Source organism: Zophobas morio, unplaced genomic scaffold, assembly GCF_036711695.1.
Source record: "Zophobas morio isolate AGI-343-1 ecotype UQ-CSIRO unplaced genomic scaffold, CSIRO_AGI_Zmor_V1 ptg000108l, whole genome shotgun sequence".
NCBI classification, from domain to species: Eukaryota; Metazoa; Arthropoda; class Insecta; order Coleoptera; family Tenebrionidae; genus Zophobas; species Zophobas morio.
The window spans coordinates 2,440,731-2,467,708 of NW_026972213.1; the positions used below are offsets into that span (position 1 = coordinate 2,440,731).

Here is a 26,978-nt window from a genome sequence, read left to right on the forward strand (position 1 = left end):
AGAAAAGTGTTTCATTTAAGAATTAGAATAAACTTTGATTGTCCTCCTTTTGCAATCCGATGTCTTAAAATAAAACGAGTGTGCTTAAAACTGAAAAAACTACTGTTTTCTGAAAAGAAGTGACTTAAAATAGATTTGGGTAGTTTCTTTTACTAAAGTAATGCTTTTAAATGGGAAAATGGAAGCAATTATATTTCTAATTCCGTTCCAAAGTTTCTAACGACCATCGTCGACTGTCGTAATACAATAAAAAATATACATGTTTCTGGGAATTTTGTAAAATTGATTTGATATACATACAGAGTAAGCAATAATTGCTTTCGACTGACATTTGGCTATGCTACACGGATATTAAAAATTGATAGCGTCAAAACTAGATATTAAATTATAATTTTTGATGAAGGGAGCCAAGTTAAGAAAATAAAATCCCATCAATTGAAACATGAATTAGTAATTACATTTACCATAACCTTTTTGAGAAAGTTATTAAATTTTTAATACATGATTTAATAAAAACAAGTTAACAAAAATAAATTGCCATGCTTTTACAACATTTTATATTCTACAAGAATTTATGGTTTTTTTGTAATCGAAGAATAGGGAATTTTATTTATCATACGTTCTATTTTATATTTACAAACACCAGGTGATTATATACGAGTTTCGCTTCTATTTTTAATTGTTTTGCGTATGGTGACATTTAGTTACGGATTTTAGATAATATTGATTGTCAAGTGTTTAGCACGGCGTTTGAGTGGTGTTATTCTTTTTTAATCTTAAGTATTAAATAAATAAAATAAAAAATAAAGTGCTTTTAAAAAAATCCAATTCAACAGCTGTTTTGTAGCAGATGAAACCAGTTAAAATTGATGTTTATCTTAAATTTTATTATTAAATAGGAGTGTTACTTTAATTGATAAATAAATCAACCTTTTTCGAAAGTTTGGAATTTTTCACTGTTTGGTTATTTGCAATTGCGATTTAAGCCATTTTGAAAATAGTGTTTGGGTTTACATCATAAGCACCTAAAATATAACAGCAGTTAGCAGTGTTGGGCAGTATCTAGATACTTGTATCTAAATAAAGTATCTAGATACATTTTTGGGTATCTAGTATCTGTATCTAGATAAAATCGAATTTAAGCACAAAATATCTGTATCTAGATACAAAAGTAATGGCGCAGATACACAGATATTTTTTTATTTCACTTTTTTTTCAGTAGTTATTAGTTGAGTTATACTAGTACTAATTTTTGATACTTCATGTTGGTGATTTTGGTCACATAAACAAAAATAGAGGTAAGAGGTCCACTAATTGTGTTCTGTCACGGAAATTTTCATATTTTAACACTTTCAGTGCCTATCACGCACATGCTGAGTGATGCTGGGATTCGGCGCCAGGCCGATCACGCACACGCTACGTTAAGCGCGCGCACCTCTAAAATGTGGCGCGACAGCTGTTGGCTTGCTTTAAGTGCAGTTTGGTCTGTGTCGGCCTTTTGCGAACAGCAACTAAACGTTCTTTTCTCTTGCGGTTTCTCGATTAAATCTTTTTAAAAAAATTTACATCGACAATGAGTAGTGAAAGTGTTTCGGGTCCTCCATCAACTAAAACATCTGATGAAGCCATGCCTGGTCCTTCCGGAATTAAAAGGAGGAAAGTTGAAGTGAAAAATCCACAAGCGTTAACGGATGAAGAACTTGCTCGCTTTTTTGAGCTTTCTGACACTAGCGAAGATGATGGCTCCTCAGAAGAAGAACATGATTGGTACAACATAAGTAGCGATGAAGGAGATTTACAAAGTAATGTGCAAGATCCATTTGCAGAGCTTGCAGACCCGACAAAGCCTGCAGATCCTGATGATTCTGCACAAGTGCTCGATGTTACATGGAGTGATGCGCCTCTAAAACATCGAAAAAATTTATTTTTCACAGGACACACGGCGCTGAAAATACAGCCAAATGGAAATACTCCTGCTGATTTTTTTAATCTGCTAGTGACGGATGAACTTTATAATGACATCTTGCAGCAAACTAACGCGTACGCCGAAGAGGTGTTTTTGTCTTCATCTGGATATGAGAAAGCCCGAATTACCCAATGGAAACCTCTGACAAAAGAAGAATTTCGTGTGTTTTTGGGTTTATTCTTCCATATGGGAACTATTCACATAAACAGGTTACAGGACTACTGGCGCACCCACCATTTGTTCAATTTAGTTTGCTTCTCGCAGCGTATGTCTAGAAATCGATTTTTATTGATTTTACGATGCCTACATTTGGCGAAAAATCCCTTACCTGATAAAACCGCTCCCCTGGATAAACTACACAAGATTCGACCAATTGTCGATTATTTTAATAAGAGAATGTTTGAGGTCAGTCATTTCTTCATACTATAGAGTAGCATAATTACATTTTACGTTGTTTTAGGTTTATTCACCGAGCCGGGAACTCAGTATAGACGAATCTCTTCTCGCGTGGAGAGGCCGTCTTGGTTTTCGTCAATATTTACCAGGCAAGGCCCATAAATATGGAATAAAAACATATGTATTGGCTGAACCAAACGGGCTTACTCTAAAACTGTTGGTCTACAGTGGAGCCAAAGACATTACAGGTGGAGTTGGGCATGCATCGAAAGTAGTGCTGCAACTTATGAGGGAACATTTCGATAAGGGGCACAGTCTTTTTATGGATAATTTTTATAACAGTCATTCTTTGGTACAAAAATTGTTGGAAAGAGCAACATACTGTACAGGTACGCTACGAGCAAATAGGAAAAACAATTGTCGCGACGTAGTAAACACAAAATTGAAACCAGGAGACGTAATAGCAAAATGCGATGAATTGAATGGTATTATAATGGGCAAGTGGCGCGACAAAAGGGAAGTGACATTCATTAGCACCGAGTATAGTGCTACTCTACAGGAAACACAAAACCGAAGAGGTCAGAAGAAAATGAAGCCAGAGGCCATAATTTACTATAATAAATTCATGTCGGGAGTCGAACATAAGGACCAAATGTTGGCGTACAATGCTTGTGACAGAAAGACCATAAGGTGGTATAAGAAACTTGGTCTCCACACCTTACAAATATTACTTCTGAATGCTTGGTATTTATACAATAAATACTCGGGACTGAGGGCCAACTTTTACGACTTCCGGCTTAATATTATAGAAAATCTTGTGGGCGGAACAAAACAAGAAAAACCAAAGAAGGCGGTACCTGAAGGGGTGCATTTACCTGCTTCGCTACCTAAAGCGGAGGCAACAAAGGGAAGAGTGCAGCGAAAAGATTGCAAAGTTTGTTACCAGAATAAAATTAGAAAACAGACAAATTTCTATTGCCCGAAATGCAAAGATAAACCAGGCCTGTGTTTAGAACCCTGTTTTCGTATATTTCATGGATACGATAAATAGATTTTAATACTTGTTTTTTTGTTAGTAGTTTTTTATTGTATGGATTAGATATTAAGTTAATGGTTAGGAATTTGAAAGTAGGTAAAAAAAATTGATTTGTATTTCTATTTTTTGACTCAAAATTTATATATGTTACAGCTAATATCCGAAATACGTTATTATGCATAATAACTAGATATTTTAGGAATTATGCGTAATAACTAAACTTGTCAGTTATTATGCATAATAACCGGAAACATTAGGAATTATGCGTAATAACTGAATTTTTTAGTTATTATGCACAGTAACGGAAACGTTTAGGTAATATTGATAATAACTAACAGAGGAACAGGAATTATGCATAATACCTGAAACATTAGTCATTAAGCATATTGCCTAATAGGCCAGGGCCGATAAATTTTGAGAACAAAAAAATTTAGAACAGGATGATACCCATTGCAAAAGGAAGAAAATATAACAAAAATAAAAGGAAAAATAATTTACAGGCGATTTGAGGTCGGAAAGTGGAAGAGGATGAGCTTTTAAGGGTAGAAAACGGTTTATCACGATTTTCGGCAAAACCACAAGTCCTATCGAAAAAAGTTAAATCGCAAAGTTCTAAGTAATAAAAGGATCTACAACTTTTGTATTTAGACTTTTTTTACATAACCTCAAAATTTATGCGAAAAATGCAAATAACCGAGTTTTTGGTTTTTTATTTTTATCTCCCACAAAAAGTTTTTTTTTCACGAAATTTGGTGAAAACTTACCTATTTATGTCCCAAACTCACTATAATTTTTTTGTTTCAAAATATTTATTTTTCCCCCTTATTTTGTTTAATATCAAAAAACGACCCTAATTTTCAATTGAAAATTCTCACGTCAAAATGTTTGCTTTTTTAAAAAAAATCGGTGTGCTTTTTGTTCATTTAAATCTCTACTTTCTGATGGTGTAAAAAAAGTATAAATCACTATATTTTCACAGGAAATCCAAAAAAACGAAAAACTCGAATTCGCATTTTTTTTTGATTATATAAAATTTTGAGCTATTTATTAAAATTTACAATTTAATTACTCGAGAAAAGTAAGATTCCATGTAACACTGATAAACTCCAAAATTTAAAATCCAGTTGGTAGGAGATTTGTCAATATGAAAGATGATTTAATTTTTGCCAATTGATTTTCGAAATCTTAATTGATTCAGTGTTATATTGTCATTTTTACATTTATAAATATATTTGATTAATTGTAATCCATTTTTTGCTATATCTTCTTTGTTTGCATGTTTTTTATAAAAAATATTGGCCACATTTGACAAATTTTTATCGTCTAACTAGCAGACCCAGCAAACGTTGTTTTGCCATATAAATTATTTCTAGTGAATATTTTAGTAGTTAAATAAAAAATTAAATCAAAATAAATAAATTATATGTAATTAAATTAAATTATAAATTATACATAAAAATTTATCGTACGACAATAATGATTATATTCAACAGCCATCTTGAACCCTATCTGTGGATGAAAGTAAAGATACTAATATCGTTACTACAAAATGGGAGTTGGTGGTAGAAGGGTGAAAATTTAGGGTTATATGTATTTTTTGAAGCCAATCTTAAAAAAATAAAAATGACAAATTTTGTACGAAAAATAAAAAAAAAATTTTTGAGTGGGCCACCCTTATCACCTAGGGGTATAAAAAAGAGTTTACGACCTATTCTCAGACCTACCGAATATAGACAGAAAATTTTATAAAAATCAGTCAAACCGTTTCGGAAGAGTTTGGTTACACACACTGTGACACGAGAATTTTATATATTAGAAAAATTTACGGTGTTTTTCTTTCCATTTCCGGCAAACCCAGATCACAGCATAGATAACAATCAGTAGAGACAGCTCGTGTCGGCGCCTTTGTTCTTTCTGACCCGAATTTTAAGCCGTCATGGGTGGTCGTTGCCTAAACTATTCCTAGATGTCGCCACCCAATTTAAAAAGTATCACTTCATTTACAATTTCAAAAATTGAATCGTGTACGCAATTTATTGCAAACTGTCTAGTTTGCTCAAATCGTATAATCGTGAATCGCAATAAGAAAAAAGAAAAGTCCATATTTAATTTATAAACACGATGATTTGTTACAGTTTTTATTTTATTCATAACCACCGTTGTTGTTCGTTTGCGACGACTTTTTAAACAAAAAATGTGTTGTTTACTATCTTTTCCAAGAATTCCAAACACGAGGGAGTGAATAAGGCGCACAACAGGGATCCGGTATGAAAATTCATCGGACAAAGATGTTACCTTTTATTGCGAAAATTACATTTTTATACTATTTGTACAATTCTACCGGAAAAGCAGTCTTAAACAAGCAAAACTGGCAAAAATATTGTAACAAAACTGCCAAATTTCAAATATTTTAGACGTCAGTTGGGCGCCCTCATTCGGTCATAATGCGAACGACCACCCACGAAAACGGGTCACGAAAAACGGCGAGCCGTCTCTACTGATTGTTATCTATGCTGTGCCCAGATGTTGTATCGCAACCAGAAAAACAATACTGAAATGCAACGATAATTTTGAAAGATTCATATTTGAAACTATTGAATGTGAAAAATAGATCTTTTACATTTCCAGAACCTGGTTTGAGAAGATAAATGTCATAATTTAGTATTTGAATTCAATTGATTCAAAAGGACCAAAATATCTTGACCCACAACTATGACAATTTTATTAGTATCTCTGGCAGTTTCTATCGAGATCTTAATTATGTCAGAATCAGCATCTTTTTCGACTTGTTTACAGGAAAATCCTTGTGACTGTAGATTCCAAAAGTTTCTTTTAAATAAGTCAATTCGTCACGATTGTCTTCAAGTAACTCAGCCTGCACGTGTATTTTTATAGACGATGTTGTTCATTCTTCTGATGGGCTAAAATTTTCCGTAGGCCATTCAGGTATGTAAGTTATCTTAAAAGAGCAATAAATACGCACCTATGCATATAATTTAAAAATTATCCTATAACTTTAACAAAATATTGTAGATGTCTTATAAAGTATTAAGTGTATTCACTTACTTGGTTGTTAATTATAGTAGTATATTTCGATTTGCAATTTTTTAATTTATCAATGTAACATGGAATATTATGTTTTTCGAGTAATTAACGTGTACCTTTTAATAAATAGCTCCAAATTTTAAATAATAATTAAAAACAAATTTTTGAATTCGAGTGTTTTCGTTTTTTTGCATTTCCTGTGAAAATTTGCCATAGTAATGTATAATTTTTTTTTACACCTTCAGAAAGCAGAGATTTCAGCGAATAAAAAGCACACCGATTTTTTTAAAAAAGCAAATATTTTGACGTGAGAATTTTCGATGGAAAATTAGGGTGGTTTTTCGATATTAAATCAAAATAAGGGATAAAAATAAATATTTTGAATCAAAAAAATTACAGTGAGTTTGGGACATAAATTGGTAAGTTTTCACCAAATTTCGTTAAAAAAAATTTTTGTGGGAGATAAAAATAAAAAACCAAAAACTCGGTTATTTGCATTTTTCGCATAAATTTTGAAGTTATGTAAAGAAAGTGGTAATACAAAAGTTATAGATCTTTTTATTACCTACAACTTTGCCATTTAACTTTTTTCGATATTTTTGCCGGAAATCGTGATCCCGTTTTCTACCCTTAAAAGCTCAACCTTTCCCTCTTCCGGACCTCAGATCGCCCGTAAATTATTTTTCCCTTTATTTTTGTTATATTTTGTTGATTTTCCAATGGGTATCATCCTGTTCTAATTTTTTTCACTTTTTACCATTTTCAAAGGCTTCGGCACTGACCTATAACATGTCCAGCTGATTTCAAAAAAACGGGACAAGATGAGCAATTCAGGTTCTCATAGATCAATGAAAAGCAATGGGAATATGACGTTTATATAACTGTGATTTGTCCCTTTTTTTAAATCAAATGTACATGTGATATGCAGGGGAAAACGAGGCAGGCTGGGTAGCTTTTTGGAAAATATTATGCATAATTCCTGTTCCTCTGTTAGTTATTATCAATATTACCTAAACGTTTCCGTTATTATGCATAATAACTGAAAATTTCAGTTATTACGCATAATTCCTAATGTTTCCGGTTATTATGCATAATAACTGATTAGTTTAGTTATTATGCATAATTCCTAAAATGTCTAGTTATTATGCATAATAACGGATTTCGGATATTAGCTGTAACATATACATATTTTTTATAACGTTTTAATAAATAATTCTTTTTTAATTGATTTTTGTTTTAGCTTCTGAAGGTGAAAAAATAAAATTTTATTATCACGCAGCCTGTGCGAGATCGGCCGGTGACTAGAATTTCTTTCCGAGAGGCCGATCACGCACATGGTGAGTGATGAGCGCTTTTTGCTATCCTAACGTCAAATTAAGATTAAAATATTTTTTTTTACCACTTTTAACAAAAATCAACACAATCGGACCTAAAAAAGGTAACCGGCAATTGAGATATTACTTAAAATATACATCGGCCGTGAAAGTGTAGCCTTCAGTACTTATACTTCTTTAAATATAATCCTGAGGGGAAATAAATCTAAGCCATGGTTAAGATGGTATTTTAAAAATCATAAACCACAATTCACTATTCACTGCGTTTTACGCTTGTCGGGGCAATGCATTTTATCTGTGTATGTACCTGAGCAACCCGGGTCCGATAGGCCCGCTGATTGTATTTGTGTTATTAAATAAGAGTAATTTTAATGTAAAAATATTTGTTTAAGATATTATTTTTAGAAAATAATAATTGCGTGTTACATAATGATTAATTTTTTCAATTAGCACAAATTAGTTCTGTAATCGACTAATCGAATGTTCAATACATACATTTCTCTCGCATAAATCGCATATTTGTTACTGTTTTATATCTTTATTTTTCAGACAAATGTAACATCTTTTCCTGTTGCCACATGTGTCATTTCTTCACTTTTTCATTGTTGGACCTAACGCGAGGCGGGCTTGGCAGGTCCGTTTTGCCCTAGAATGTGCCGATTATGTTTAAGTGTAAATGTTGGGCAATAAAATTAATATTTTTACAACCCTCGGTAGGATAATTTGTCGTGATATATTCTCAGAAATCGTGAAACGAGATTAAAATAAAATGAGTGTTCAACAAAAATCTGAAAATTTAAAGTTGCGCTTTGGTGATTCCGGCCTGCCAAGCAGCCTTTGATCCTATAAGGGGTTTAAATACCTTTCTAAGAAATTGTACTTATTTTGCCTTAAACGGAACCAGCAATTCTTTCTAAAATGTACATACCTGCCGCACCGGGATAGACGATTACCGGACATGGTCATAAAAACATCGTAAGCCGATATTGAAAAATAATAATTTATGACAGGTTGTAGCAGGAAATCTTTAAATACGAAAGATAAACAAAATTATTATGTAAATATACACGATTAAATTTATTAATGTCTTACAAAAAATGATGTAATTTTCGATTGATTTTTTTTCTATTTAAAATAGCTGAAACAGCCTTTTTGTGGATGAATTGCAGACTTAAAATATGGTGGATCTCTATTTTATTTTGTGGAGCCCACTGTATCGAAAGATTTAAAGTTTTTATGGCTTCAGAATATGGTACTATTTCTTCTTCTTCTTCTTCTTCTTCTCCTTCTTCTACTCCTTCTTTTTCACTACTGCTCTGGGTGTTGTGTACGTCCCCCGTTACCCTGTAATTGGACCTCCGGCCTGTTGGGTAACGTTATTAAATAGAATAAAAAAAAAAAAAACGAAAATACTACTAATTTCCACGCCATTTATTTCACTATGGCTTTTTTCATCTTGATCCTGTTCATTTTCCTGCAAAATATGATCAGTGTTCCAGTTCTCTATGTCGACAGCAGTGTTTTCACCCTACAAAAATATAAACATCATCTACATCCATGCTTTAAGTAAAATCGTATCGGTACTACTTCATGTAATAAGGTTATTGTATCCTTTACTAGACTTTGGAATTCAACATTCAGATTATTTCTAAAAACACCTGAACATCGTCTTCATGACTGCATTCTTCCTCAAAAAATCCTCAACATTTAGCGATCACTGTGGAGCTCAATTTTTCCCAGACAGCTGTTAAATGTAGGATAGCATACTTTATTGTTGAATGTTTTAAACTTTTGGCTAAATCGTCCGTCTGTGCAACAATGCAACCTGACAAACTCCTTCTGTAGCATAGCTTTGTAAGTCTCAATACATTTTGATCAATTGGTTGGATCAATGGTGTTACATTTGGAGATAGATAAACTGCGAAAATCATTCCATCATCTGTTTTTAATGTTTCTCCGGGAGGATGAGATAGTACAGTTATTCAATACGAGCACAGCTTTCAAGGGCAGTTCTTGTTGTCGCAGAAATGAAAAGGATCCACTATGCCCATTTGCACCAACGTTAGCGGTAAGCATTGCTTAGCTAAGCAATTCTTAAAAGTAACTACTTCTTAAATTGTACAGTTGTTGCACCGTCGCCGCTTAGACTCGACTTAACCCAGTAATACTTAGTTGGGGAATTGTGTAAAAGTTTCATTTCTATTGGCAACACTAACGCTTGTTTGTATAGAAACGTCAAATATTTTACGTTAGTTTGTACGTGTGTAGTTCGAATAGTGCTGATATTTATTTTCTCTAACGTTGGTTAGGTGTTTAATAAAAAATGGGCTTAGAAGATAGTCAAATACCAGGTCAATATTGTTCAAAACCGGGGGACGGGAAATGAATTTAGAAGAAGTTTTATAACTTTTTTTTTTTGGGAAATTCATAATATTAACAAATCTATGCTATATTACTTTTTAATTTGAGATTTTATTACATTTCCATGTTATTACGCTTAAATTTATTTTTCTGTTTCTTTTTTATTTCAATGTCTAACTCTAAAGTTCGCTTTCGCACCTATAATTCCATATTTTCTCTTCCTATTCTTGTTCAGTTGTGCCTCAAATAATTGTAGTTTCTCGCTCCCCTCTGGCGCTTTTTATTGTTCATATGAAAAATAGTTATTTATGCAACTAGTGAGTAAAGTGTATATTTTTTTCACGAGATGGAAAATTTGCCGCACGAATGTCTTCCTTTAAAAAATTGCACACTACGACACTTTTTCATTTAAATGCGTGAAAAAATGAAACACTATGACACGCTTCTAGTGCCATGAAATAAACGTATCCTTTATAAACAAAAATTAATAAAAAATGTTCCACTTTTTACGAACACGAAAAAAACATGTTATTCTTTACAACAAAACATTGTAACTGTGGTACATACCTCCTTTATATTTATTTTTAAATTGTTAAGACTTTATTTTACACTTCAGATACACTTTTGAGCACTGATAAAAATGATGGAATCGTCACAAAATTGGAAATTTTTTATTTCATGTAATCACCAAAATTATTATCCAATAGAAATAAAGTGTTGTTCTGTTACCATGGGTACCGCACATGCGTTGTATCGTTGTGTCTCGTTAAGCATTGCTTACAAATTTAAGCCTCAGGTAATCGGGCGCTTAAATTAAAGATTTCATAGAACCCTTCAAGAAAGACTTAAACGTTGGTGCAACACATTGTTGCTTTTAAGAAATTCTTAAATTTTAAGTATCTGACTTAAACGTTGGTGCAAACGGGCATAATTCTGGTTGGCTACGCAGTTTTTCTTCGGACATTTTCAGCAAACGAATTCGAATGCGAGTCTTAAATCGTTGAAGCCAGCTATCACTGGCGGTAAAATTTGGATTTGTGCTTATACTTCGCGCTTTTTGATTCATGTTCCTTCAAAATCTTTAACTTTTGTTGCAATGTTAAGCACTGGTATTTCACTTTCTTCGACGACATTTGTGTGTAAAAATTGACCCAACATTGGAACAATGCAGAAAATGATTCCGTACAAGCAAACGGGTAGGAAATTCTTGGAAATCAGCATTGAGACATAACAAATCGCATGAAATCAAACAAAAAAAATGTTCACATAAGCGAGTACTTCCGCTGTTCACACTATACGGCATTCAGTGTAAAAATTTTCGTGCACAGAAAAAAGTTTACTTGTAAATTTACTGTGAAAATCACAGGTAATTTGTAACCCGAGATAATAAGGGTAATATTCCAACGAAATGTATTTTTAAGTTTGAATGTGATATTTACTTTTTGAATGTAAATCGAAATTACAAAAGAACATGTAAAATTACAAGTAAAATGTAATTTTGACGATTGTAAATTTACAATAAAATATGTAAATTTCCGTGAATGGGTATGTAAATTTCCGTGAATTGGTATGTAAATTTCCGTGAATTGATATGTAAATTTACACAAATTATTGTTATTTTTAGTACTAGTTTTAATCAAAGAAACCATGTCGGACAAAGTGAACCTTTTATTTTATGGTGAAAAACATAATAAACATGTAATAAAATCATAAACACAAAACAAAGTCATTGATGTTGTATATACTTTACATTAATTTAATTTGTTCATAAGGCCAATTACTTTGCGTTTTGTTGGTGTTATTCTTTTTGATTTGGATCCTTGATCTGGATGTATTTTCAAAAAAAATCTTTGCATCATTTCCAAAACTGCTGATACTTCGTCTGGATATTCTAAATTCATTATAAAATATAATCCAAACGCCCAAGATACTGCATCTTTTAAAGTGACAACACTTGGAATCACTACTTGTCGTTCTAAAACTACGTGATAAATTGTTTGTGGATCGCTCTCTAGAAAAATACAAAAATACATTAAAATGTTATAGGTACAAAGACGTTTTAAATACTTGCCTATTTCAATTACACATGGCGCAGCCACCTTGATGATTTCATTTAAATTATTCATATCATCACCCTGTGATAAAAATTGCATTAACATAACAATTAAAGGTGACATGGGCAAATTATAGTAAGTAATTATCCGCCTGGAAAGTGTACTTTTGTAACTGGAGGAAAATAGTAAACCAGAATAGTAAAGTACTTACCTTTAACAACAAAATACACTATTTTGTACAAAATATATTACCACAACTAATGCACTCCAACTTGTTATAACCTGCAAGCGTTATAGTAATGATTGCGTGCGCATCAACAATTCACAGTATGCATGTGATTTCACCGGTAGACTGGATTATTTTACAAAGTTGGAAGTAATTGTAAAAAATGTTAGTATATTTACGGTATTATAAAGTATAATTCATTTATAAAGTGAATATACATTTACAATTGCGATTCTGTATTGTGTTTTTTCAATTTGACTTGTGAAAATACAAATAGTGACACAAGTTTACTTATTTTATGCACAATGCTGCTAACTTACGTAAATTTACTAAATTTAAGTAAAAAAATACATAAAAAGCAACAGTAAAATAATTGTAAATTTACACGACTTTTTTCTGTGTGTTCACATTATGACAACAAATTCACATTATCGGACTTCTACTGTATTATGGTATTTCGCTACTTTTCTTTGAGCCTCACGGTCCATTTACTAACAGTAGAATCAACTCAATCAAACTGATTGTAGTACGTCTTTATAGTAGTAACAAATTTCAATTTCGAGAAGAGTGAATTTACTTTGTGCAGGTTCTTCGACTTCTGAAAAGCTTGAGAATCTGTTTGATTTTATATTCTAATTAGAACAAAAAAACATTTGGAACAACCGTCCCTCTAGTTGCACTTACATTACATAATTATTTTCGAACCTGGTACAGAAAATTTTATATATCGGGTGTTTAATTACAAGAGTCATCAAGGTGGTGTTGCTTTTTTGATAGAAGAAAACGTAGAGAAAAACGCATGTACGTATTTTATTTATATTAATTTATACTGCTCTATATAATTGACATTTCCGCGTCATCGATTAAATTTGAGGTTAATTATAGACATACTTCACAATGTTTACAAAACATCAAAACCAACTTGATGACTTTTTCAATTGAACACCCGTTGTACTCGTATTATGTATTTTCCAACTTCCTACCAGTCGAATACGAAGTACTACGAGATCCAGTTTAAGGTCAGCTCCTTTTTATATTTATGTTAATGATTTGTATCACAATTTTTTGCCAGTTTTATGTGCAAGCGACACATAACTTGTATTAATCATTTTATATGATGACACGAATAAACGTAATTTGCAGTTTCTAGTTTGTAACGATAAACTCTGATCATCACAGCAGTCTTCAATAAAAATACGTGTTTATATTTTTGCTTTTTCACGTATGTTGATACCATCAGATCTTGATTGTTTGTTTAGATCACTCTTAACAATAGTTGATGTAATGGAATTATTTTTCTAACGTCAAGTGCATGCTTGACAAGCTGATAGTTTCTTCACGTTTTTATACGTAAATATGATTCATGATTATGATCATGACATATATCAAAGTTCGTGCCAGATTTTATCCATTTCATATTAATGGAAAATTTATTAAAAGCGAATTTAAGAGATAGAGGAAGATTATCTTGACACATCATTTGCTATAATTGATGCTCAACATTGCAAAATTTTCCGTGTAGATATTGTTATATTTGATTTATAGTATTCAAATTTTAAATATTTGTGGAATATTTAACAATAATTACTTATTATTGAACAAAAAATGTGGTAATTGAAGTTTTTCAGCTTTTTTTTAATTGCTGTAACATTTATTAGTTGTAGTTTTCCTAGTTGTTGCTTTTATTATAAATCTTATTATTCACCGCTTTGTAATACGAAGAACGATGAAAAAAACTTGACGAAGTCAAAAAGTCTGTTCGGAGTAAGATAAAGTGGACGCGTTTTTTGAACAAGTGAGCAATGAATAACCCTTAGGATAATATTTTGCGTCTTTTTTTTACTTTTAGCTTTTTTCATTGCTGTGATAACGTTACGTGACCAACTGGATACATAACGTAGTGTTTTAAGTTCTGCTTGTGAGTTAGTAGTTCACGCATAATTTAATTGTAATTACCTTTTTATTCTAGACAGTTTAGTACTTTATGTCAAGCATTTTGTTTCGTATTAAGGTGTAAAATCAATCTTAACAAGTATCGGTTCGACGCTTACTGGCTGTTACACTTTTGTAATAAATCAGTATTTTTCACCAGAACTTTTTACAGTTATTGTTCTGTTGGTATTGTCGAAATCAACTATCAACATTACTTTAAAAAGTTTTTCATAGAACATCGTTTAGGTCAAATTTACTTATAATAGTGTAAGCGAGTGTCCATTACTATTAAATCAAACAATATGGTCACGTTTCATGAGGTTTTATTATACAAGATTTCATAGCATTTACATAACCATAACTTGTTTTATTTTTGTCATTCTTCACATGTATTAACTAGACATTTATTAGCGATGACATTTTTATAATATATAGCTGAACTTTTAATTGTTCTTGTTCTGTTGGGATTGTCAAAATCCACCTGGTATAGACCAAACTTTACTCTAAAATATTTTTAATTAAGATGGTGTTAAATAATTAATCAATAATTACGTATATCCACTTGTCCATTCAAAATTATCCATTAAACTCCAAGCCGCATAACCGGTGACATTGACGCCATCCTCGAATATAGCTTCCAGAACGTTGGTCAAATATTCCTAAAATTAAACGTATTTATTTATTTTCGTTTCGCTGATGTACCATTTACAGCATAGTAAATTATTCTATTCTCGTCGGTCAATCGTCCGTCGTCAGCGTATCCGTTTTCAGTAATAACAATTTCTGGATGGTCGTAAGCTTGGTCGATCCAGTTGAGAACTCGTCTCATTCCCCAAGGAATTACTCTCCAACCAGCAGCTGAACTATTATACGAAGTATCTTGGTATGTTGATACACTGACATCTGCGTCATATGAAGGGGTTCCAATCTCATAATCATTGGTCCATTTTGCTAACTCTGTCGTATAAGTATTAAGAGCAAGAAAATCGAAAGTTCCTTTTATATAATCGATTTCTTCTGCTGAAAATTCAGGTAAACGGGATTTGGGAAAACCTTCCTTTTGGCTTCTGTCTGCAACGCGATCTATCATTACTTGTGGGTAATTACCGTCTGGGTGATATATTGGATTTGCGTACCAGCCATACTGAAATTATGTACTACAAGTTAAGAAAAAAAGAAAAAAACAAAAGCTCACGTTAAATTGTATCTTTCTTTCGGCAGCTTCCTTGTCTTCGTCACTATCACTAGCAGGCTCATACCACGTGGTGTCTACAACAATAGATACTCTTCCGTTCTGTGTTGGTCTAAATTCTTCGTCGTATATATGATAAGCCTTAGCGTGAGCTTTAATTAGAGTATGGGCGCATTGATAATCTCCAATGCCACTTGAAGAAATACTAGGTGCCAAGGTTCCTACCCCATATCCAGCTAGACAAGTTTGTTTCGGTTCATTGAACGTCATCCAGTTCTTCACGTCATCACCAAATAAACTAAACACCGTCCGAGCATAATCAGCAAAAATATCGGCAAGTAGAGGATTTGGCCATCCGCCAATTTCTTGAAGGGGTTCAGGAAGGTCCCAATGGTACAGAGTGACGAAAGGTTCAATTCCGTTTTCTTTCAAGGCACTAAACAAATTTTTATAGTATTCCACACCTGCCTCGTTTATTTGATTGGTGTATCCAGTGGGCAAAATTCTTGACCACGACAACGATAATCTGTAAAAGTTGACACCCAGATTTGTGAGCATTTCAACATCTTCCATGTATCTGTGATACGAATCACAAGCAACGTCTCCACTTGCATTGTTAGCGATTTTCTCAGGGTGAGTGTGCGCTAGCTGATCCCAGATGTTTACACCTTTACCATCGTCTGCCCATCCTCCTTCTATTTGATAAGCAGCAGTGGCAACGCCGAACTGGAAGTTTTCAGGAAATTTTTTATTAGATGGTTCGCTGAGTGATTCTCTGAAAATAGTTATTCAATAAATTATATTTTTATAACAACTAATATTGTGCTTACCCCAGCAGATAGAATAAAATACTTAATATATGTACAACAACGTACATTTTGTAAAATGTAATCTTTTACAGATTGTTCACCTGTTCTTTATAAATACTTCTAGCAAGTTATCAGTTCATTCTGTGCAAAATAAGCGATAAATGCGTTTTAGATGTGCATACGTGAGACTTTTGAAACAACTGTGGAAAAAGATTAGTTCGTTAACTTAAAATTGTTTGGATTATACCGTATGATCGGAAAAAAGTCATCTAGTATTCCGTGTATTTTATTCAGTGTGACAGTTACGGTCAACTTGCTGCAATGCCTAGATCAATATTTTAAAAATAAATTGCACGGCATACTAGCGGATTTTTTTTTCAATCAGGTACTATTAATCAGCATCATATTAGAAACAATAGTTCTTGGGGTCATTCAACATTTCTCTGGAAAAATAGAAAAAAAAGTTTTTATTTAACTTAGTCTACTTTATCATCTGTTTAAATTTCACTTACGTACTTATTTGTAAAATAAAATAATCAAGTATTTCACAATTGTTCACTGATTTTATAATAAAATACAGAGCATTTTAATAGCGCTAGACCACTGTGAAAATACTAATTACTATTCATAGACAATGTATAATTAAGAAATGGTGCCGACAAATTTTCAAGGTATCGTCGAAGGGCATTCGAAAATTTATATCTATATTATTTTTACAAAAATATGACTGATAAAACGTATGATAAAACACAATTATTATTGGTGTCATGGTGCGACCTCAACAGTTTAAATTATATTCCTATATCCTAAATGTTTTTAAGTTCTGGGAACGCCACACTTGTGAAGTATCTTCGAAATTGGAATGTGGGGGTTCACCGCTTTGAGGAAATGGTTAGCTACCCATACAACGATTATTGAAAATCTACGTTATCCCGTCAAAATAGCCCGTACTAAAAATTAATTAATGTGTAACTGAAGAACGTTCCAGGAAGTCCAATATGCCGTTTTGAGGTTTTTGAGAGGTGTGAGCAGATGAATTCTAATTTCTAATTTAGCATGCGTGTACACGACAAATTTAAAGCAAGTGCAAAATTTCAGAACAGTCGGTTTTATGGTTTCTAAGTTAAATTGTAAAATTTTGAATTTTTTCAAAAACGTAGACTTAACATGAAATTAATAAACCACAAGTCTAGTAGAATTATTTTATTTTGCACTTTTTGAATAGGATTTGCTTAATAAAATTTTGATTGATTTGACCAAATTTATAATGAGGATGATTATAATAAACTTTAGTTAGCGTTTTATCATCCGCATGGTATTTTAAAAATAATATAAAATTTTGCAATAAGATATTCGATAATTTCTGAGATTACTAGTTGAATAAAATTTCGAACATATAACAGAAGATATATATTGTTATGATGATCGGTAATTAAAATCGACGTGGGTTAAATTCAACAATTTATTTCTTGGTAACTCAAATCTACACGACTAATTACGCAGCGATTATGTACAAAATAATTCCGGTGCAACTTGTTTGGATTTTCGCGGCACTCGTTGGACTCGACTCGTTGACTGAATAATCTCGTTCCCGAAGGTGGCCTCTATTTAAACAAATACTTCCCTTCTAGATGTTTCGCAATTGACGTCTTTCTGGAATACCCATCGCGACTTCCGCTTCCAGGCTTTTCTTTATCAAACGCCGCCCGGCCGCCGTCACCGACGATCAGTCACTCTTCATCGCCATACATACTAGAACCCCTAGACGTCGTACCGGGGCGGCGTATGGGTTTCTTTCGTAGCAATATGAAAACGGAAGATATTTTTTTCCATAATTTGGGAGAGCTAAATCGAATAAATCTATTTATTCAGGTTTTAAAATTAGCCGAGCATTAACTATTAAATCAAACAACATTTCAAAATTTTAAACGTTTTTATTATTCAAGCTCTCATATTTTGTGGTAGCTTTCCCATAATCGGAATTTGCTTCATCTTATTCATTCTTCACATGTGTCAACTAGACATTTACTGGCAATGACGTTTTTGTAATATTCACCAGAACCTTTGATGGTTCTTGTTCTGTTGGGATTGTCAAAATCAACTTGGTATAGACCAAATTTTACTCTAAAATGCCTTCAATTAATAACATTGTTAAAAAAAAAAATAAATCGTAGTTACGTGTATCCACTTGTCCACTCAAAATTATCCATCAGACTCCAAGCTGTATACCCTGAAACGTTAACACCATCTTCAAGAATCGCTTCTAGAAGGCTGGTCAAATATTCCTACAATGAGATATTTTTATTTACTGTTGTGTTATTTTCGCTGCCTTACAGCGTAATAGTTTAATCTATTTGGATCATCTAGTCGTCCATCATCAGAATATCCGTTTTCGGTAATAACAATTTCTGGATGATTGTAAGTCTGATCGATCCAATTCAGAAGTTTTCTCATTCCCCATGGAACGACTTTAAGCCAACTAGATGCTGAACCATTCCATGAAGGATCTTGATAGGTTGAAACACTGACGTCTGCGTAAAATCCAGGAGTACCTATTTCATAATCATTAGTCCACTTTACCATACTAGTCGTATAAGTATTGATACACAAAAAATCAAAAGTTCCTCGTATGTACTCTATTTCTTCAGCTGAAAATTCAGGTAAACGAGATTTAGAAAAACCTTCCTTTTGGCTCCTGTCAGCAATCCGGTCTATCATTACTTGAGGGTAATTCCCATCTGGGTGATATATTGGATGTGCACACCAGCCGTGCTGAAATTATGAAATAAGTACAAAGTAGAAAACACAGTTAAACTATTCACTTCAAACTGTAGAGATCTTTCAGCAGCTTCCATATCTTCTTCGCTATCACTAGCAGGTTCATACCAACCAGTGTCCAAAACAATGGATATTCTTCCACTCTGTGTTGGTCTAAATTCTTCATCGTATATGTGATACGCTCTAGCATGAGCTTTCATAATTGTATGCATGCATTCGTATTCTCCAATCCCACTTGCAGAAATACCAGGAGCCGCACTTCCTAGACCATATCCAGCTAAACACGTTTGTTTGGGTTCATTAAACGTCATCCAGTTCTTCACTTCTTCACCAAATAAAGAAAACGCCGTTCTAGCGTATTCAGCAAAAATGTCTTCAAGTAGAGGATTTGGCCACCCTCCAATTTCTTGAAGGGGTTGAGGAAGATCCCAATGGTAAAGAGTAACGAAAGGTTCAATTCCGTTTTCTTTCAAAGCACTAATAAAATTTTTGTAATATTCCACACCTGCTTCATTTATTTGATTGGTGTATCCAGTGGGCAAAATTCTTGACCACGACAATGAAAATCTGTAATAGTTGACACCTAAATTTTTGAGCATTTCAACATCTTCCATGTATCTGTGATATGAATCACAAGCGATATCTCCAGTGTCACCGTTAACTACGCTGTCAGGATGGGTGTGCGTAAACTGATCCCATATATTTACGCCTTTACCATCGTCCGACCATCCTCCTTCTACTTGATAAGCAGCAGTAGCAACACCAAACCGGAAATTTTCAGGAAATTTTTTGTTAGACGGTTCGCTGAGTGATTCACTGAAAATATTCATTTTGAAAATCAGTTTTAGAGTACGTAATACTGTTCTTACCTCAGTAAAAGAATTAAAACATTTAATATATGTAGAACGAGGTTCATTCTGTAGAATGTAGTGCGTTACAGATAGCTTAATTTTTCTTTATAAACACTTGTTAAAGTTATCAGATAAAAGTGTTTGTAACATACATTCAACTTTTGAAATAATTTAGGAAATAGATTAGTTCACTAATCTGAAATTAATTCATTTATGGATAAACGTAGATTTCGCTGATTTTTGCGATACTGTATATTTGTTTTCAAGTTAATTAGTGAGTAGTAACTTAAAAATGGAAATATTATACCTGAATATTATGCTCAATAAAAAATAAGTAGGTATATCTCAGCTGGAGCTAAATACGAGTCCGTATATTTTGGTTTTAACTTTTTTAATTTAGTCTATTGTTATTCAGATGTTCAAATTTCACTGATCTGATAAATAAGATCAAGTACTTTTTAAATATTTACTGATATAATCAGATAATGACAAACAAAAACGCGTTCTGTGAATGTACCTGTCAAACCATTGTTTGCAATACTGATCATTTATACTTAGCGTGTTAAAGAATAAAACTGACAAGAATTTAGTCTAATTTATGATAAAACAGTTACTTGAAATATTTCCATTAAAAATACGATCTAAAGTTATCTAGACAAAACTTCTCTACCTTGAACGAATTAAACAAGACCAATTTTTTATAACGTAAATTTTTTAGAAAGATTTAATAGATTTATTATGATTTTTTTATCGTGCTAAATGTTAAAATATAAATGAAGATAAATGAATAAGTCACAGGTACAGAGGCATATTACTTTGAGGCTTAATAAAATTTGGTATTTAAATTCTACAACATTGGTGTAGTGTTGAAGATAAGCGTCTAACAAAATCACCAACAGATGAGAGACAGATGGAAACGGAGACATAACTTTTCATATTCTAGGAGCTGTGAAATGTCTCCAGATCGATAATTAATTAAAATACAATACTACTACAATATCAAATATGAATAATATTGACCAAAACCAGAGCTTATACTTTATGAAATGACTGCATGGCAGTTGGCAGCAGAATGGTCTTAAATATAACGAGTGTTTTCGAAAGTTTCGGAAATACTTGAACCTGAAAATCCGTGGATCAAAAGTGACCACGTCTATTTTAGTGTGAGACGGTTTATTTTAGATTCAAATGAAGGAACGAACCATTTTAACGATATTGATATTTTTATGCATAAGGTGTTATGTTGTCATTTAATTCTGTATTGAAAAATTAAAGTTGAATCTACATAAGTTACTCTGTGGTACAATTAACCATTAAAACAATCAACGTCATCCCGTTTTAAGTGGTTTTATTACACAAAATCTTATAGCATTTACATAATCGTAAGTCGTTTATTCTTTTTTCATTCTTCACATGTATCAACTAGACATTTATTAGCGATGACATTTTTGTAATAGTCAGCAGAACTTTTGATTGTTCGTGTTCTGTTGGGATTTTCAAAATCCACCTGGTATAAACCAAATTTTATTCTAAAATGTCTTTAGTTAATATTGTATAAAAAATTTAATCAATAATTACGTATATCCGCTTGTCCATTCAAAATTATCCATCAAACTCCAAGCGGTGTATGCTGTAACGTTAAGACCATCTTCATAAATACTTTCTAGAACAGCAGTCAAATATTCCTAAAATGAGATACTTTGGTTTGATGTTTGCTTTGATATTTACATTGGCTTACCGCATAATAGTTGATTCTGTCCGGATCGTCTAGTCGTCCATCATCAGCATATCCGTTTTCAGTAATAACAATTTCTGGATGATCATAAGTCTGATCGATCCAGTTAAGAAGTTTTCTCAATCCCCATGGAACTACCTTTATCCAGGCTGAACCATTCCAAGAAGGATCTTGGTATGTTGAAACACTGAGATCTGCATAATATCCAGGAGTACCAATTTCATGATCAGTAGTCCACTTTGCCAGATTGGTAGTATAAGTATTGAGACTCAAAAAATCAAAAGTTCCTCGTATATAATCTACTTCTTCTGCTGAAAATTCGGGTAAACGAGATTTCGAAAAACCTTCCTTTTGGCTTCTCTCAGCAATGCGGTCTATCATTACTTGAGGATAATTACCATCTGGGTGATATACTGGATGAGCACACCAGCCATGCTGTAATTATAAAATACAATCCAATTAGAAGAAAAATTTAAAAACTCGCCTCAAATTGTAAAGCTCTTTCGGCCGCTTCTATGTCATCTTCACTATCACTTGCAGGCTCAAACCAGGCAGTATCTAAAACAATGGACACTCTTCCATTCTGTGTCGCTCTAAATTCTTCGTCGTATATATGATAAGCTTTAGCATGAGCTCTCAATAGTGTATGCATGCATTCGTACTCTCCAATCCCACTTGCTGAAGCACCAGGAGCTGAATTTCCTAGGCCATATCCAGTTATACATGTTTGTTTGGGTTCATTGATCGTCGTCCAGTTCTTCACATCATCACCAAATAAACTGAACGCTGTTCTAGCAAATTCAGCAAAAATATCGGCAAGTAGAGGATTTGGCCAACCACCAATGTCCTGGAGGGTTTGAGGAAGATCTCCATGGTACAGGGTGATAAAAGGTTCAATTCCATTTTCTTTTAAGGCACTAATCAGATTTTTGTAGTAAGTCACACCTGCTTCATTTATTTGATTCGTATATCCGGTAGGCAAAATTCTTGGCCATGACAACGAAAATCGGTAGTGGTTAACACCCATATTTGCAAGCATTTCAACATCTTCCAAGTATCTATGATATGAATCGCAAGCGACGTCTCCATTGTCACCATTAGCTACGCGATCAGGATAGGTGTGGGCAAATTGGTCCCACACACTTACACCTTTACCATCGTCTGCCCATCCTCCCTCTATTTGATAAGCAGCAGTGGCAACACCGAACTTGAAGTTTTCTGGAAACTTTTTGTTTGACGGTTCGCTGAGTGATTCACTGAAAATATTTATTTTATAAATAAATTTTAATCGTATTATTATTACCCCAGGAAAAATATTAAAACATTAAATATATGCACGGCAACATTCATTTTGTAAAAGGTAATGCTTTACAGATGGTTCAGCTGTTGTTTTTAAGCACTTGGAGTAGTTATCAGATAAATGCGTTGTGATGTACATCTGACTTTTAAAATCATTGTTGAAAAAGATTAACTCGTCAATTTAAAATTGTTTAATCAGTGGCGGCTCGTGGGATGGATTATCAAATTTATATTATTTATAATCTGATGTTTTAATTTTAAGCGGAATTCCTAATTCGGTTTTGTATTTAACTTGTTTACATTTGTTGCCGTTTAACTCCTGTACGTTATAGCCAGCAACTAAATCTTAGTTTTCTGGGTTTCCTCATTCTTCACATGTATCTGCCCGCTATTTATTTAATGGGGATTACATTTTTATAATATTCGCCAGAATTTTTGATAGTTCTTGTTCTGTCTGAATCTTCACAGTCACCTTGATATACTCGTATACCCAATTTTCCCCTAAAAAAGTACCTATCAGACTCCAAACTGTATACCTTGTAACATAAATACCATATTCTAGTACACCTTCGTGAACACGAGTCAAATACTCCTAAAATTAGATAATTTTATCGACTGTTTTGTCCTACTTTTAATGGTTTACAGCATAATAATTTCTGTTCTGATCATCCAGTCGGAAAACCCATTTTCAGTAATTACAAAATCTGGATGAATGTAAGTCTGATCAACTCAGCTAAGAAGCTTCCTGATTCCCCCTGGAACAACTTTGATCCAACCAAACTGAATTATTCCATGAAGGATCCTGATAGGTTGAAATACTAACTTAGTCCACTGTACCATATTAATGGTATAAGTATTGAAACACACTTACTGAAAAATCAGATAAACAGGATGTAGGGAAATCTTTTGTTTTCGCGCCTGTCAACAAAGCGATGAATGATCACTTGAATGAAACTACCATCTGGGTGATAAGTCTATTGCATAAGCATACAAGCCATGTTGAAATTATAAACTAAGAAAACAGTCGAAAATACAAAAGTCCTTCGGCAGCTTCTTAATCTTCATCACTATCACTAGTAAGCTGAACCCATGAACCGTCTAGAACAATAGATACTGTTCCGTCCTGTGTTGGTCTATCTTCTTCGTCGTATGTGCGGTAGGCTTTAGCATGAGCTTTAACTTCTATATATGCGTATTCGTACTTCGCAATTTCTCTTGCAGAAATACCAGGAGCCGCACTTTTTAGCCCATATCCAACTATACACGTTTGTTAGGATTCAGTGAACGTCATCTAGTTCTTCAGATCATCATCAATTAAAGTAAACACCTTTCTAGCGTATATTCAGCAAAAATGTCAAGTAGAGGATTTGGCCACTCTCCAAATTCTTGAAGGGGTTGAGGATTATGTCGATGGTAAAGAGTGACAAAGGTTCAATTCTATTTTCTTTTGAAGTACTAATCAAATTTTGTAATCTTCCATACCTACCTCATTTATTTGATTGGCGTATCAAGTGGGCAAAATTCTTGACCACGACAATGAAAATCTGTAATAGATGACACCTAAACTTGTGAGAATTTGAACATCTTCCATCTATCGGTGATATGAATTACAAGCGACATCTCCAGTGTCATCGTTATCTACAAGGTCAGGATGGGTGTGCGTAAACTGATCCCATATATTTACACTTTTACCATCGTCCGACCATCCTCCTTGTACTTGATAAGCAGTAATAGCAACACCAAATTGGAAGTTTCTTACCTCATTGACAGAATTAAAACATTTAATATATATAGAACGAGTTTCATTCTGTAGAATGTAATGCGTTACAGATGGCGCAAGTTTTCATTATAAACACTTATTAAAGTTATCAGATAAAAGTGTTCGTAATATACATATATTAAACTTTTGAAATAATTTAGGAAATAGATTAGTTCACTAAATAATTCATTGATTTTTGGGATGGTGTACATTTGTTTTCAGATTAATTAGTGGGTAGTAATTTAAAAAATGGAAATAACAGAAATTTGAAATTTGGCGAGGATGTTCATTTTATACTGGAGGCATCGTTTAAGAAAATACTTCTCGAAATTCATCCCCCAAGGTGGTGAAAAGGAGTGGTAAAATTTGTATAGGACCAACCGAGGGACCAACTATAGTTCAATTTAAAGTTTTACTTGAAACTTGGTATAAATACTCTTCACACAAATAATGTAACACGTATTTCAGCATTTTCCGAGATTCAAGCCCTAAGGGGGTGAAAAGTGGTAGCTAAGTTTGTATAAGAAAAATATTTCTATTGCAAATTTGCCACGATTTGTCTATTAATGCATAATGATGCACGTATTTTAAGCATTTTCTGAGATTCAACCCTTAAAGGAGTGAAAAGTGGTGGCCAAGTTTGTTTAGGAAAAATATATCTATTGCAAATTTAATTTTTTACGTAAAACATGGTATTAATACTCTTCAACCCAAACAATGAAACACGTATTTGAGCATTTTCTGAGATTCAACTCCTAAAGGTGTGAAAAGTGGAGACGAATGTTGTATGGGAAAAATATTTCTATTGTACACTTTTACGTGGAACTTGATATTTTTAAAGTCGTGGAATAGCACCAAGTCAAACTTTTTCATTTTCTATCTTATCCACTTTGTGTGAGACAAGTCCAATTTTGAAATTTGTGAATTGTAACAGTCAAAAATGAAGCGATTTAACGACCAAGCAAAACAAATGTAGACTATTTTGATAAAAACCAAGATGTTTTGGAATTTAGGAAAAAAAGGAAAACAGAACTGGCCGCAGAAATGTTGAAAATTTCGGAAAGATCTATTTACAGTCTACAAAAAAGTCCATGTTTGGCCTTGAATACAAGAAAAATGTTTCTTCTAGAATTGGTCACATAAAGACAAAAGTGAATCCTGTGAATTTAACGTCAGTCCGGGAGATTTATCTATAAAATGATCGTTTCCAGTACATAGCTATTAAGTTGCTATACGATCGAGTAATGAAGAGATTCCCGATTTTACCGTTTGTCCTAGATCGGTAACCAACCGGATAAGGAAATTTGGTTTCAAATTTAAGAAAAATAGTAAAAGATTATTTTTGATTTAACGGCCTTCAGTTGAATTAAAAAGAACAACATTTTTACGTGAATACCATCAACACAAAGGAAAACAATTATACCTCTTTTTCTTGATGAAACGTGGGTATTTAGTAAGGGTAGCATATGCAAAATGATATAGTAAGACGGTTCAGTAAATACCGCTATTGCAAAAACTCGAGAAGGGTGCAGATACATTGTGGTTCACGCTGGAAATTAAAACGGTTTTACTGGAGGAGCGTCTTTAATTTCTAAAGTCAATAGCAAATCTGGGGACTATCATGATAACATGAACCAGAAAAATATTGAAAAATGGTTCAAAGAACAGTTTACACCAAGTTTGCAGGAACCTTCTCTTATTGTAATAGATAACGCAAGTTATCATAGTAGACTTGAAGTGTCAATTTAGTCTTCTCACATATTGAACTAAAACTTTACTTTATTTGTAGGAAGAACTTCCTGGAAAAGTTGGACAAAGACAAAAATGATAGCATATTTAAATAAAAATGGGATTGATTGTCTACCAAAGGCCATGAAAGACCAAATCTGGGGAATATTGACTAATAAACAACCCCAAAAACGTTATCATTTAGACTTACACGCCCAGCATCATGGGCATTGCGTATTGAGGCTGCCACCTTACAACAGTCATTTTAACGCTATTGAAATGGCATGGCCGAAAGTTAAAAGAAATTATGATGAGATTATTCCAAGAACCAGCTCTTCCCCTAATGATATTTGTGCAATTTGGTAAAATCTGAGCGATCAAATTCCGGCTGTACATTGGAACAATTGAGTACGTTAAACATACTGATAAAATAATAAATTGTGCTTGGGAAAACGAACATTTTAGATATTTCAGAAC

At 33.1% G+C, this 26,978-nt stretch overlaps 5 protein-coding genes and 1 long non-coding RNA gene across 7 annotated transcripts in view; 2 read left to right on the forward strand and 4 right to left on the reverse strand.

Annotated features, from left to right (window-relative positions):
- LOC135144785 (protein prickle-like) overlaps positions 1-26,978 on the forward strand; it is an 889,236-nt gene that overhangs the window by 134,181 nt on the left and 728,077 nt on the right. The window lies entirely within an intron of this gene.
- On the forward strand, positions 1,498-3,489 carry LOC135144729 (piggyBac transposable element-derived protein 4-like). 2 transcript variants are annotated; one of them, XM_064076787.1, is made up of 3 exons: positions 1,595-1,767; positions 1,827-2,371; positions 2,427-3,489. In XM_064076787.1, exons 1-3 carry the CDS (start codon positions 1,692-1,694, stop codon positions 3,411-3,413), a joined length of 1,608 nt encoding a protein of 535 aa, XP_063932857.1. In that variant the 5' UTR covers positions 1,595-1,691; the 3' UTR covers positions 3,414-3,489. The 2 variants fall into 2 exon arrangements, with proteins under 2 accessions (XP_063932856.1, XP_063932857.1); XM_064076786.1 differs by having other exon boundaries at positions 1,498-2,371.
- Positions 11,792-12,723, reverse strand: LOC135144736 (uncharacterized). The gene is made up of 2 exons (XR_010283218.1): positions 12,210-12,723; positions 11,792-12,149 (listed from the first exon to the last, which is right to left on the reverse strand). It is a non-coding gene; the product is annotated as an uncharacterized LOC135144736 (long non-coding RNA).
- LOC135144658 (myrosinase 1-like) lies at positions 14,657-16,481 on the reverse strand. The gene is made up of 5 exons (XM_064076710.1): positions 16,373-16,481; positions 15,546-16,317; positions 15,060-15,494; positions 14,903-15,009; positions 14,657-14,853 (listed from the first exon to the last, which is right to left on the reverse strand). The coding sequence occupies exons 1-5, from the start codon at positions 16,417-16,419 to the stop codon at positions 14,727-14,729; spliced, it is 1,488 nt and encodes a 495-aa protein (XP_063932780.1). The 5' UTR covers positions 16,420-16,481; the 3' UTR covers positions 14,657-14,726.
- LOC135144647 (myrosinase 1-like) lies at positions 18,266-20,098 on the reverse strand. The gene is made up of 5 exons (XM_064076700.1): positions 19,999-20,098; positions 19,174-19,945; positions 18,686-19,123; positions 18,530-18,636; positions 18,266-18,475 (listed from the first exon to the last, which is right to left on the reverse strand). The coding sequence occupies exons 1-5, from the start codon at positions 20,043-20,045 to the stop codon at positions 18,349-18,351; spliced, it is 1,491 nt and encodes a 496-aa protein (XP_063932770.1). The 5' UTR covers positions 20,046-20,098; the 3' UTR covers positions 18,266-18,348.
- On the reverse strand, positions 21,312-23,109 carry LOC135144703 (myrosinase 1-like). Its single transcript, XM_064076760.1, has 5 exons — positions 23,019-23,109; positions 22,200-22,971; positions 21,719-22,150; positions 21,559-21,665; positions 21,312-21,509 (listed from the first exon to the last, which is right to left on the reverse strand). Exons 1-5 carry the CDS (start codon positions 23,063-23,065, stop codon positions 21,383-21,385), a joined length of 1,485 nt encoding a protein of 494 aa, XP_063932830.1. The 5' UTR covers positions 23,066-23,109; the 3' UTR covers positions 21,312-21,382.

Bases quoted from the DNA above. Each gene is read 5' to 3' on its own strand.
- LOC135144729 (XM_064076786.1), top strand. From the start codon at position 1,574: ATGAGTAGTGAAAGTGTTTCGGGTCCTCCATCAACTAAAACATCTGAT. The intron at 2,372-2,426 runs GTCAGTCATTTC...ACGTTGTTTTAG, and splicing joins TTAATAAGAGAATGTTTGAG to GTTTATTCACCGAGCCGGGA.
- LOC135144658 (XM_064076710.1), bottom strand. From the start codon at position 16,419: ATGTACGTTGTTGTACATATATTAAGTATTTTATTCTATCTGCTGGG. The intron at 16,318-16,372 runs GTAAGCACAATA...AACTATTTTCAG, and splicing joins ATTTTATTCTATCTGCTGGG to AGAATCACTCAGCGAACCAT. The intron at 15,010-15,059 runs GTAAATGGTACA...GTTTAATTTTAG, and splicing joins ATAGAATAATTTACTATGCT to GAATATTTGACCAACGTTCT.
- LOC135144647 (XM_064076700.1), bottom strand. From the start codon at position 20,045: ATGAACCTCGTTCTACATATATTAAATGTTTTAATTCTTTTACTGAG. The intron at 19,946-19,998 runs GTAAGAACAGTA...GAATATTTTCAG, and splicing joins GTTTTAATTCTTTTACTGAG to TGAATCACTCAGCGAACCGT. The intron at 19,124-19,173 runs GTGAATAGTTTA...TCATAATTTCAG, and splicing joins AAAGATCTCTACAGTTTGAA to CACGGCTGGTGTGCACATCC.
- LOC135144703 (XM_064076760.1), bottom strand. From the start codon at position 23,065: ATGAATGTTGCCGTGCATATATTTAATGTTTTAATATTTTTCCTGGG. The intron at 22,151-22,199 runs GCGAGTTTTTAA...TTATAATTACAG, and splicing joins AAAGAGCTTTACAATTTGAG to CATGGCTGGTGTGCTCATCC. The intron at 21,666-21,718 runs GTAAGCCAATGT...ATCTCATTTTAG, and splicing joins ACAGAATCAACTATTATGCG to GAATATTTGACTGCTGTTCT.